This window comes from Lactuca sativa, chromosome 4 (assembly GCF_002870075.4).
Source record: "Lactuca sativa cultivar Salinas chromosome 4, Lsat_Salinas_v11, whole genome shotgun sequence".
Taxonomy (NCBI): domain Eukaryota; kingdom Viridiplantae; phylum Streptophyta; class Magnoliopsida; order Asterales; family Asteraceae; genus Lactuca; species Lactuca sativa.
Window position 1 is genome coordinate 123,600,944 of NC_056626.2, and position 13,971 is coordinate 123,614,914.

The window sequence follows — 13,971 nt, forward strand, 5'->3', positions numbered from 1 at the left end:
TAATGCCTAGCTAGTTAATTTCAATTCTGTGTAAAACTTTACATAACTGTGTAATGGCTTAATGGGTTGTTAAAATAATGTAGTTACTCATGTCCATTGTCATTGAGAAATAAGAATGGAAAATCAAGGTATTAATGAGAAAGTTTGGTTAGTTGGTGGAGATATTGCTTTCACATGCTTAGTAAGCTTAAAAATATGTGGTGTAGTTGAGAGATCATTAAATGATCGACAATGGGCTGGCGTAGCCTTTTTGTTTAATCTTACTAAGAGAGGGTGTGGGTCCCTTAGCTTCATGTGAGCTTCTTTACTACTGTGGGTTGTAACTTGTAAGCTCTCTCATGCATTATATATATAAGAGCAACTTATTGAAGTATAGTCACTCGAACACAAGGCTTTGTAGAAGCTAATTCACTTCATCTTATGTGTTTTCATTGAGACTCTTAAGTCTTTTTTTCTCGATGAGGGGGTCTTTTCTTTTACTTTTTTTATTGGTTTCTGGGAGTTTGTGTTATGGTAATGCCAAGAATGTAGAGGTTGTTGGTATTGGAGAATGTGCTGATTGCAAAGAGAATAACATCGACACAATCCATGCAGTGTCAGGTACTTTGTCTCTTAAGTCTTATCCCATGCAGTTTGTTCTTATCTCAAACATTCCATACTATAAGTTTTAATGAGAAGTGTATCTGAGGTGTGGGTTATTTCAGAAGTTTGTGAAAAAATAAAATGTATAACTAATTAACTAAAGATATTTGTTGATCCTAGTTACTATCATTGATTTTTCATATGATAACAATTGACACATACCTAATTTTTACGTGACGTAGAGTATTTTGTTGCCGGCAAAAAAAAAAAAAAAAAAAAAAAGTTTGCATGCTTTTTAGGGTTGATGCAAGAAACATGATTACTATAAAATTATGTTTTCATTAATTCAGGGTTAAAAGTGACAATTGACTGCAAGCTTGAAGATGGTAAGTTCAAAACAAGAGGTGTAGGAAAATTGAACGAAGAAGGACACTTCAAAATCTCTCTTCCTCAAGAAATCTTGAAAGATGAAAAGTTGGGTGAAGAATGCTACGTACAACTCCACAATGCAGCAAATGCACCTTGTGCAATTCACAGTGGATTAGAAGCTTCTAAAATCAGTTTCCTTTCAAAGTCCGATAAAACCCACACCTTCGGACCCACCGGAAAACTTAAATTTTCATCGGCGGTTTGCACCTCCGCTTTCTTTTGGCCGGGATACAAACACCCGTCTATCCCAAAACCATCGTTCCCAAAAGACCACCCTTGGTTAAAGAAGTTCGGCCACATTTTCAAAAAACCATGTCCGCCGCTTCCACCAAAGATCCTCCCTCCTGTCCCCACAATACCCATCAAAAAGCCATGTCCGCCACCGGTTCCCGTCTACAAACCAACACCTAAGCCGGAGCCACCGGTTTACAAACCAGAACCCAAGCCAACACCGCCGGTTTACAAACCAGAGCCAAAGCCTACGCCTCCTGTTTACAAGCCAAAGCCAACGCCGCCTGTTTACAAGCCAAAGCCGACGCCGCCGGTTTACAAGCCAGAGCCAAAGCCAACGCCGCCGGTATACAAGCCAGAGCCGAAGCCAACGCCGCCGGTGTACAAGCCAGAGCCGAAGCCAACACCGCCGGTATACAAGCCGGAGCCGAAGCCAACGCCGCCGGTGGTTCCCATCTATAAGCCGCATCCAAAAATATTGCCACCGATGGTTCCGATTTATAAGCCGCATCCAAAAATCTTGCCGCCGCCAATTCCGATTTACAAGCCGCATCCGAAAATATTGCCGCCAATGATTCCGATTTACAAGCCGCATCCAAAAATCTTGCCGCCGTTTTATAAGAAACCATGCCCACCATTTGCAGTGCCGAAGCTTCCGCCGCTACCCAGCTTTCCACCAAAACATTTCCATCATCCTCTCATACCGGTGCCACCTCATAATTAAACTCTCATATTTAAATTATTTAAATTCTGTAAGTTTTATATATGCATGTAGGATTATTAAATACCGACGTTTCAAGAAAGTAATAAAGATTCGAAGGTGGATGATAGGAGTATCGAGTGTTTTTAAAGGGTAGATGATGTGAAGATCTGGTGTGTGAGTTCGAGGTTGTTTATGGAGTTTGGATATTTATTTTGTTGTATTTATATATTTATTATAATATAATAAATATTTGTATTTGTAACAATCAAAGAAGTCTCGTTTGTTTTGAACTTGTAGTTTGCATCGTGTTTTCTTGGTTTAAGGTTTTTAGTGTGGTGCCTAGGGGTGTTCAAAACCGGATATCTGAACCGAATTTCGGATATCCAAAAATTCGGATAGTTGATTTTTGATATTCGAATCTGTATCCAAAATTTCGGATATTCGAAATTTCGGATACAGATTCGGATATCCGAATTTCATTAATTTTAAATAAATATTCACATCTGAACATCCGATTCGTAAAATCACCGCAACTCTTAAAATTAATAATAGCAACTATGTTAAATTTTGCGATATAGATGGATATCGATAGCAGCAAATAAATATATTAGCATTTACTTAATAGTTTTTATTATAAGCCAACGAATCAGGATTATAACAAACAAATATATAACGATTGTAAATGGAAAGGTTTGAAATAAAAGTTTGGAAATAATGGTCACGAAAAAGTTGAAAATGGTGGGGAACATTAGTCCATTAAACATGTCAATGTTTCTAATTTCTCATTTTAAAATATTAAAAAATAAAGAAAAATTATTTTTTTCGGATATCCGAAATATCCGAAACTTTATAAATTCACTATCCGAATCCGAAAAATCAGATATCCGAAATTTCGGATAATTTCGGATCGGATATTTCGGATGCGGATATTTTTGAACACCCCTAGTGGTGCCTATGAATCTCTTTAATATTTGGTGTTATGTATAGGATGATGAAGCCATTTAATGCCTAAGTTTATATAATGGTATTTAATGAATGAGTTTATATAAGAGAAAATTATAAATATAGTTTTTTTTTGTATGCAGAAAATAGTCAAAAAAAAAAACCTAAACTAAAATTACAAAAATATCCACTAAAATCGCAGATGGACATGCATTGGAAGTTGTACGTTCGCAGATGGGCATGCATTGGAAGTTGTACGTTCGCAGATGGACCCTACCCATCTACGACAATCTGCGATTTTCGTTTTTTTCATAATATAAATTCCTTCATTTTTTAAAACCCTCATTTTTCTTGATTTTTGTTTGGAAAATTTTCTCAAGTCTCTTAGAAGAAACTATGGACGATCGTATCTACTTTTCCGAAAACATGGTAAGATCTTTACTCTTTTTTTGTTATAATCATCATTTATCATGTTTAGGGTATGTTTGTTTACGACTTATCCAAAAAAGAATGAAAAAAACGTGAATCGAAGGTGTTTCCCCTCCGATTTTCGTAGATGTATAAGTTATATTCTATATTTAGAGCATTTCACAAGTAGCATTGTGGTTTTGATGCGTAAGTAGCCTTAGTATTGTTAGTATATTGCAGATATTTTATTGTACAAGCACGTAATGCGTAAACCGTGCATTGTGAGGTTGTATATTTGGTTTTACATTATCTCTGTAGTAAACTGATTTCTGAAGCATCTTCAAGTTGTACCTTTACCATTTGTGAGGTTTTACATTTGGTTTTCATATTTTATATTTATAGTCAAATGTTTTTTTGATGCAAGTGTAAGTATTATGTGAATATGTTAGACAATTGTGATATAAATATGATTTATGTTATAAAAGTGATTTCTAATGCATCCTCAAGTTGTACCTTTGTATTTCATAGTATGTTATTGCAAGTGAATTGTCATATTTATATGTTTTTTGATAATTTTGTGAATTTTTAGTATAGTTAGAAATATCATTAATGTGTTACTGAAAATTAAAATTATATATTTTTAACATTTTTTATAATTCAGCATAAGTGTGACGATGTTAAAGTGGTGGTTCTGAAAGGATCAGGGTGTAATATATGGGAAGTCTTTGAACATTTGACGGTTAACCGACGTGAATCATTTAGCATGACCGTTTTTTGTTTTTTGTTGGACGTCCCTTCATTACAAGATGATGACTTGCTATTCCACAAAATATTTCTTTATCAGATACTGGCAGATGCAATATTATTCCAGATGGCATAAACCAGTTGTAGTTTAAAATGGAAGATACGAAAATGGTTTATGACCCTGAAGAGTTTTGTCTGATCACAAGATTCATTTTTGGCGTGTATCCAAAACAAATAGGAAAAAAGGTGTCAAAGCAAACTTTTAGAAAAAACAAACTAGGGAAGAACCCCGCTTTACAGGGTTGGACACGCCAAAAAAATCGAAAAAACAGGAAGATTACAAAATTACCCTCTCAACAACGGATGCATTATGACATAATGAGTTAAGAAAAAATAGCAATGATTCTTATTTCACCCAAATAATAAACAAATTTTATGATAAACAATATCTTGTGTAAAAATGAATATTGAATATTTTTTTTGGATTAAGTTGAAAATAAAACTCATATATAGAAAATATATCATGCCCACAGCCCATAAAATTATCAACTCGTTTCTATATGGTATTTTAATCTCATGCTCCATCTGCAAAAATGGAAAGTAGTGATAATTAATTATATGAATTATATAAAAAAAGGTGCCAACTATCAATTAGTATCCCTTTCATCCAAAAGGAATCTGATTAATTTAATCAAAAGTTTTTTCTTTTTCTATTCGGCAACTTTGTTTGTTGACTTTTCCCTTGTAAAAGTCTTAACTGTGTATATGTGTTAACTTTGATGTCTAATATGACTGCCTTTATTGATGAATTGAGCAGGACTATAAGAAACATTACAAATGATGTAGAAATTAGGTAGACCTCTCTTCATTTTCTTTTATAGAAATTTCGGCTTCATTGTTGACAGCAACCAATCTTTTCCAAGGAATAGATGCTTTTTGGTCCATATAGTCGTCTGATGAACAGACAACACAACAAAAAATCAACATAAACAAAAAAAAGTAACATAATAAGTCTAGATAATGATTGGAACCTCAAATCGGGTGTTATGCATATTAATTTAGATAATAACAGTGTAAATTGTTCAAATATGGACTAATTTTAACCGCAACAGTAGGAAGCAAGTGATTTTTATGTTGCTAAAGATGGGATTTTTAGGGTACTGGGATACCAAACCAAACGTATTTTCATAGAATTTTTTAGATATACCACAAATAATATAGAAATCATATACAACATTTCATCAAACATCTCTCATGCGCAAATCTGTTAAGAACATATGTTTGTCAAATCAGTGATCATCTTTTCCAATCTTTCACCTGTAACTTTCTAGATGGAAGTATGCAGGACAAATCAAAGTTGTAAAATAAGCTAAAAATACCTTTTTTTAGTTTGTTTTCAAAACTAAAGCAAAATACCTTGTCACCATTCTTGATCCCAAAATATGTTACAAAATGAAGGTCAGGAAACATGTTCTTATTCTCAAGGCATAAGAAGAAGCCGATGATCTAAGCCAAAAATGAACAATCCCAAGAAGCCTTATTACAACAAAAATAAAGAAGGTGAATCAGAAATTGTTTACTTTATCTATTCATACAACCCGGCTGAAGAGAAAGAGATAGATTTTGACTTCAGGTGATAAGGGTTTAGAAATTGTGTTGAACACATTGATATTTATCAAAATGTACCATAAGTGGTAATTGGTTTGTAATAAATTTGATAAAGTATGGACCTTGATATCAATTTAAAGTTGTATTCATTTCCAGAATGATGGAAGATTATCCAAAATCTTAAAACGGAGGCATAACCACGGAGTCCAAATGGTCAAGTAGGCGAGCTTAAAATATTTTGAAGTTGTATTATTGCACATGGTTTGTCTTCGATTCATAATCGCAGCGAATTACCAATCAGATACTTCAGATTACATGAATGTAGCTAATCTAAGTTGTGACATCCCCATTTTTCACGGCTAGAAAAGACCGATTTGTTTATGCTTGTTTTTAAAATCAGAGTAATCTTTTAAAGAAAACAGTTGCGGAATTTGTTCCCAAAATATGATAAAGATTTATCAAAGCATTTCTTTAAAGAAATGTATTTTCATTATATAACAAAATCTCGGGATGTCATGTTCCGATACAGACAAATAAGCATAAACAGAACTTACATTATTTACACTAAAGATTTTACATCTCCTTTAATCTCTCCGTGAAATATATCTTCGTATCGATACCTGTGATACAAAGGAAACTGAGTGGGTCAGGCTTGGGAGCCTGGTGAGCATATAGGGTTTTCATCCCACAATGTTATATCATATAAATATATATAGAACATCCAAAATTATATAATTTCACCATATAAAAGCAACTCTTATCCCACCCCATCGATCCTCACAACGCCACGATCTAAACTCTCGTATCTAAACTTTTCCTCTTTATCTGATCCCTACTCACGGATCTAAACTAATCTCTCCACCTGATCCATACTCTCGGACCTAAAAATAACCTCTTGGTCTAATCCATACTCCCGGATCTAAACTAATCTCTTGGTCTGATCCATACTCCCGGATCTAAGACTGTGCCCAATCCATACTCCCGGACTAGGGACAATTAACTATGTCTTAATCCATACTCTCGGATTAATAACAAGTTTATCTATTGGTCTGATCCATACTCCCGGATCTAAAATTGTGTCCAATCCATACTCCCAGACTAGGGACAATTTACTATACCTAAATCCTGTTCTGATCCATACTCCCGGATCTAAACTGTGCCCAATCCATACTCCCGGACTAGGGACAATTTACTATGTCTTAATCCATACTCCCGGATTAATAACAAGTTTATCTCTTTTCCTATTCCATATTCTCGGATCTAAATCCAATCTCTTGATCTAATACATACTCACGGATCTAAAACTAACCTCTTGATCTGATCCATACTCACGGATCTCATCTACCCATGTCCTACCCAACATATTCGTAGATACAAAATATATATACAGTTTAACTCATTAAAGCCTATATAGTTCATCCATTCCATACTCATCTCAAATAAACAAACAATATATAAACATATAGCACATATTTCATAACAAATACTTAATATTTATGTGTTAGAAGAAAGTGAACACACACTCACACATATAAACATCTTTATATTATGCACATAGCACGTATTTCATAACAAATACTTAATATTTATGTGTTAGAAGAAAGTGACAACACACTCACTTGATTACAAGATGATCGGACAGCACTACGGCTCTTCAAGTAGATATTCTTCGGTGAAGCCGGGATCACTTCACACACCGGGTTTCTCGCGGGTAGAGCTTCGGCTCGGAAACTCTTTTTTTCTCGGGATCTTCGGACTTCGGGACTTGCTTCGGGTCTTGGGGTGATACCGGGGCTTCGGGGGGTTAAAATTGCACGTAAAACGATGTAATATGGGAGAGAGATGAGAGAATGAGCAACCAAACTCGGCTGTCCCTTCAAATATATTTATAGGGCAAAATTTGCCCTTGCCACGTCGTGGCACCTTTTTCCACGTCGTGGGCTTGGTCGTCACTGCATGCGTCATCGCAAGTTGCATCTGGGGGACTCCCGGAGGTGTCAGAAGACTTTCCACATCGTGGCACTGCTTGCCACGTCGTGGTATCTAACAGTTTTGGAGTTTCACGCCCCGAACTTCATAAATTCATAACTTTCGCATACGAATTCCGTTTTCGACGTTCTTTATATCGACGCGTAGGTGAGATTATGCTCTGCAACTCTTGTTTAGACTCCATTGGCTAATTTTGGCTTTATTTTTAATATATTATAAATATATTACTTATATATTATCTTTAGTAGGCCGGGACAGGAAAACTCCGTTCGAAATTCATAACTCCTTCATCTGAACTCCGTTTTCGTCTGTCTTTTTATCGTTGGACTACTATCGAAGACATCTTCGACTCTCATTTACATCACTAAGGATAGATATCTATCTACCTTAAATTCACTATTTACGTCGCGTTGGGTCGTGTCGGTTCTGTCGCGAAACTTCGACAGGTCATAAATTCTTCGTTATAACTCGGATTTTGGCATTCTTTATATGCACAGAAACCTTATGACATATACTAAAACTTGGTTAAGATTAATCCTTCTAAATAATCTTCCATTAAAAAGTCATTTTTGATTCTTATCGTCTCTAAATTGACTAGCCCGGATCTACGGGCATTACATAAGCCACTTAAATTCGAGAAAAAGTGAGTCCGAACAAAATTACCGAGTTAAACATATTTAAATTAAAATATAATGCATACTTTTGGCTAGAAACCTCCTCTGCAGAGTGATTGATTGCGCGTGAACGACCCATTCTTCTGCAATTCTATGGAATAACTTCTATGACGAAACCCTAGAATTTCCAAATAAAGTGACACTAATTTTCTATATAAAATTGAGAATACTTAGTTAGATATGATGGAAGTAATGCTACATCTCTATTTGCAAGCCCGTTAGGGGTCATTTGGAACATAAAAGACAATAATGGACCAGCCAAATGGAGGAAGTCAGGCAGTTGTGAACCTGCCATCGCCAAATGGAGAGGCAATGGGCTTATCGGGTTGTGTGGATTGGGGTCAAGAAGTAGGCAAAAGAATAAATCTCAAAAATCAAAAAGTTTTGTGAATGGAAAATAGAAGGAATTCCAAAATCGAAATTAATATAGACAGAGAGAAAATACGTACCTATGAACAACATCGATCAATTTCTTTCTGAATCCCATAAGCAACAGAAAAATCTACAGAAATCAAAAACAAAAAAGGTTACGACGAACTCCATTCACAATCTACATTTAAAGAATCAGTATTTTCTGGGGTTTTCTTGAAGATCAATTGGGATTAGGTGGTGGAGGAAAGTAGAGGGATAAAGAATGACCAGAGATGACAAAGACGGCGAGGGAAACTTATCTAATCATTGAGGCGGTGAATAGACGTAGGTGGGACACGTAGCACATCTGGATGCCATAACACAACACTTAGCAATTCTGTATGATTGTTCTGATCAAAATGAAACCCAACAAAGAAATAAATTATATAAAAAAATACGACATTCACCAAAAAAAGAAAAGCAAAAAAAACTGACCAATACGAATCAAATACCGTTCACTAAGGAGCTTTCAAATTAAACTATATATATATATATATATATATATATATATATATATATATATATATATATATATATATATATATGCTTATTGCGGAAAGGTCTATTTCCTGACAAAACAAATAGTTCGGTGACAATATCTGATTTGAAAGGTATAATATTAAAAAACTATATATATATATATATATATATATATATATATATATATATATATATATATATATATGCTTATTGCGAAAACGTCTATTTCTGAACAAAACAAATAGTTCGGTGACAATATCTCATTTGAAAAGTATAATATTAAACAATATCGTGTTAGTTGCTAACGACAATGATGATGTGAGAGCATGCATGATATACATTTTGTGTCGAGGGTTTTTGGGGAAAGAAATTAATGATCGTGTACACGAAGACTAGTTTTTTTTTTTTTTTTTCTGAGAACTTGGATGACTGGAACATGTACAAATTGTGGAATTATAATTGTTATTCTTTTGTATAGCAAATTTTGTTCTAATTAAAAGTTTTATATTGTAGGTTTTCATGGAGTAGTTACTTGTGTGAGTTCACATTCGATGATCTTCAGGAGACTTGAAAGAAAACAAATAACTATTTATCACTACCCGAGTCTCGACGACCCTTCAAGATTTATAGCACCATTCATGGTTTGTGTGTGTGTATACATAAATATATATATATATATATATATATATATATATATATATATATATATATATATATATAATTAGTTATCTTAGTTGGTTATGAAATATTCTAGATATGGATTTACGAGACGTTTCCATATGCAAGAGGTGTTTATGTGTTGCGTAGGAACAAAGATACACATCGGATTAAGCGTTGGAGTGCGATAAAAAAATTGAAATGGGTCGATGTGAACAAGATTTTCTATGTTACAAAGGTTTGTACATTTATTTATTTACTAAAATATATCGTTGGAGTTCATGTTAACGTTACACACACACACACACACACATATATATATATATATATATATATATATATATATATATATATATATATATATATATATATATATATATAACTTTTTTAGGAGGGACATAGACCTAGATATAAGATGATACCGAGTGAAAATGAGACAAGAAAATCATATTATTTGCCTTGTCTGGAGTATGTGTTTGGTGAACCGGCTTTAGTTCAATCACCGGTGTGGAAACATTTTAGGAGGTAAGAAGAATCATCATCTAGTTTATGTTCTAGTGGACGATTCGGAGCAAGAGCAAGACAAAGTAGCAAACCAAGTATAGAAGATCTGGCGAATCAGGTAATTACACTCGAGAAAATGGAGTTTTTGAATCGGCAACGCACCAAGGTGAACCAACAACACACCGAGGTAAATGTGGAAGAATTGAGTGAGGATGATTTATGGGGGCACATAAATTTTGATGAACCGGTAACCTTTCAAACAAATCATTTTTTTTACGACTAATTAAATAAGCAAGTGTCCGTTGGTAATGATGAAGAAAAGGTTAGTGATATGCTAGAATTGTTTTACTAAGATATAAATTGTTAATAATATATTATAAATTTATTATTTTTAATAATAAATATAAGGTATTAATGTTGGTGTTGGTGTTAGATGAAGGGGAAATTTTGAAAATGAGGCGCCGACTACAAATCACTTTGATGACGCAATTTTGGATGATAATTAAGCTACATCCCCCGCTATCCCTAGGCTTCGTAATCCATCACAGTATTATCGTAGTCCTTACATGCATGTATACAATGGTAGTTAATATGGAAAGAACTTTTTTTATGTCAAACATTATTAAAATAAAATTAAAAATGTTTTAGGTACACACGACACCAAAGCTTGTGCGAAGAGGAAAAAAGAAGTTGCTACCAAGTTCAATACCCCATCCTCCTCCTCCAGTATTCTCTGTTGATCTGGACTTTACAATTATGTGTCTGCAACCTTACATACCAAGTAATGAAGCCTATGTAATCATAAGTAATTATGTTTGTAATCTATTTGGATTTAGTAATGAAGCATATGTAATCGGAAATAATTATGTTAGTAAGATATTTGATTGGCATGGATTGGACAGCACTTAGACCACTGTTTTACATGACAAGACATTACACTTGCCTGCTTTTGAAGGACCCTACACATAGATGACTGTTTGAGTTGACAAGTCATTACCCTTTTAAAGCCTTTTTGTGACGAACATTACAAATGTGTCATTTTCGTTGTCATGAAGCCTACTATAAGTTTACTTTAAGTGCTTAATACAGTTCATCTACTATATATCACCTCTTCATATATTAGACTTACAAATTTACTCTCATATTTTCGCTCACAATGGCTTCAAAACCATGGACCGCTAAGGAGTACTTGTTTCTAAGTTGTGCATATACTCATGTGTACAAGACCAGCAAGTTGAATGATCCAATGTTTTGGATCCGTTTAACATATATCGTCAACGTTGAAACTCAAACAACTGCATAAAACTATCGTGGCATCCTAGATATCACAGCAAAGTTATATGAAATGAAAACATAAACTCTATTATTCAACGATCTTTATACCAAAATTGATGACGCGCGTTTAAATTCCACTGAGGAAGTCATTTTAGAAGCCATTAAAGAGGAATACAAATCCAGTAGTTACGGGTTGGAATTCCAGTTCGAAGCCCATTGGAATATTTTGAAATATATTTCATTTATTTAATTTGTAGTTCATTTCTATTAGGTTATTTATATGTACTTCGTCTGTATTAGGTTTTTTAATATGTACTTTGTATGTGTTAAGTTAATTAGTGTACTTTGTTTGTATTAGAGTATTTATGAAAATAGTTAGGTTATTTTCTAGTTTATTTCATAAAACATTAAGCATAAAACGTTACAAATAACAATCCCATGAAGCATTACACATAAAACATTACAAATAACATAAACATAAAACATTACAGATAACAGAAAAATAAACATTAAAAATAAGTTAAAGGACTGCAAAACGTTACATAAGACATTACAAATATGAAATTTGCATAACAAAAGAGTCGTCTACATGAAATACCGGTTATTTTTTACGAGATTCCAAACGTATGCATACTCGAAGTCACTGCCTTCATGCTCGAAAATGTAAAAATCTTTAACAATATCCAATAGCTTTTCAAAGTCAGCATAATAAGATTTGGTATTTTGAACATAATTATACCATCGATAGAACTATATGACTTTTCTTTAAACCCATCCATTTATTGACAATATCTGATTGTAGTCGGTGTTATCCTTCTCCCATCTCATGGTTGAACAAAGTTATTATGCGGGTCCATTCATCACCTACAAGGCAGTGTGGGGGGCTCAGTGGCATTACACACTCCTGAACGTTAATCCAACACCGTGTTACGACCAACACCTTGCTTGTCGTCCATGGTCGTGGAGCATTGGAAGCAGCTACTGCGTTCGAAGAAGTTGGTAGATTTGATGTCATTATGAATATAAGTGTTCATTTCCCATAGATTAAGCATCTATTTATATTTAAAAAATGACTTGACCAGGCTAGTGGCATATATGTGTACTACAATGACTTGACATGTCAAACAATCAACTATGTCTAGTCATTTCCAACTTTGACTATGAAATGGTTGTCTTTTGGAATATGATTTGCAGTTTAATACAGTGACTTGTCATGTCAAACAGTTATCTATGAATTCCAATTGTGACTACGAAATGGTTGCCTTTAAACTATGAATTACAGACTACTGGGGTGTATAAATATGAAATATATGATCGTTTTCTTATTAATATATATATATATATATATATATATATATATTCTCAAATTTTTTATGAGTTCATCCTCAAAGTTCCAAATTTGCTCGTGCACGGAAGTAGATTGTTGTTATTGTGATCCAGTCAACCCTTTTGTTGTACCCTCTTCGAAAGCGCCATATATGTCGGATGAAACTTTTCAAGAATTAAGATGGGATGAGGAACAACAAAAACAAGATAAAGAGTCATCTTGGGTTCTCAGTGAACATCATGAAGTTATTGCATCGTAATGAAAACAAGGTCAAAAATGGATAGAGATTAATAAAAGGAAAATAACATAGCATGAATAATGGATCAAAAAGACTAACAAGACTATCAAAATGACTGAAAAATGTTTTGCTAACAAGGATGTAGAGACGATAAATCTTAGGGTGCAAAATGATCGGTTCGAAGATAAAATGAGAATTAGGGATATGACTATATAACAATGGAGAAAAAGTAGTATCCATTGCAGTTCCCCGATGTTAAATTACTAGTAAAAAATTGTTGTAAGTTTATCATATGTCTTAGATTTGCTATATGTATTTTTATCGAGTTTAATATGTTTGTTTAGCGTTATTTTCATAGTATTTTTAAAAATCATGAATAAAAACTTCTTTACTCTTGTGATGTAAAAACTAAATTATAATATAAAAGCATAAGAACATCTTAAAAATTAATAAAAACATTATAATACAAAATAAATTAACGACACTGTAGGTAGTTTTAAATCATAATTAGCATTATAGCTATGTGAACAACTCATAGAAGCCCCAATATTAATTGCCATCTCCTGCCTAGTAGGATTTCTCGTATGGCTTGATCCGCTATCAAACGCCCTTCCAGAACAATTGTTTCTCATGTGTCCTGTTTGACCGCATGCATAACACACTTTTCTTATTGGAACCTCGCATTGGGATGGAATATGTTTTATGTTTCTTGGTCTGCATGGCTGACATTTATCCATTATAGTTGGCCTATCAATCATCAAACCATTGA

The 13,971-nt window shown here is 33.8% G+C and overlaps 1 protein-coding gene and 1 long non-coding RNA gene across 2 annotated transcripts; one reads left to right on the forward strand and one right to left on the reverse strand.

The window, feature by feature from the left end:
* Positions 1-372: 372 nt before the first annotated feature.
* Positions 373-2,235, forward strand: LOC111877910 (extensin). Its single transcript, XM_023874414.3, has 2 exons — positions 373-600; positions 933-2,235. The coding sequence occupies exons 1-2, from the start codon at positions 459-461 to the stop codon at positions 1,964-1,966; spliced, it is 1,176 nt and encodes a 391-aa protein (XP_023730182.1). The 5' UTR covers positions 373-458; the 3' UTR covers positions 1,967-2,235.
* A 2,237-nt stretch (positions 2,236-4,472) lies between these two features.
* On the reverse strand, positions 4,473-9,135 carry LOC122197692 (uncharacterized). Its single transcript, XR_006191327.2, has 3 exons — positions 8,760-9,135; positions 4,899-4,992; positions 4,473-4,624 (listed from the first exon to the last, which is right to left on the reverse strand). It is a non-coding gene; the product is annotated as an uncharacterized LOC122197692 (long non-coding RNA).
* Positions 9,136-13,971: the final 4,836 nt, after the last annotated feature.

What these genes read in the sequence shown, in the direction of transcription:
- LOC111877910 (XM_023874414.3), top strand. Translation starts at nt 459, where the DNA reads ATGAGGGGGTCTTTTCTTTTACTTTTTTTATTGGTTTCTGGGAGTTTG. An exon ending in CACAATCCATGCAGTGTCAG is followed by an intron (nt 601 to 932) that starts GTACTTTGTCTC and finishes TCATTAATTCAG; the next exon opens with GGTTAAAAGTGACAATTGAC.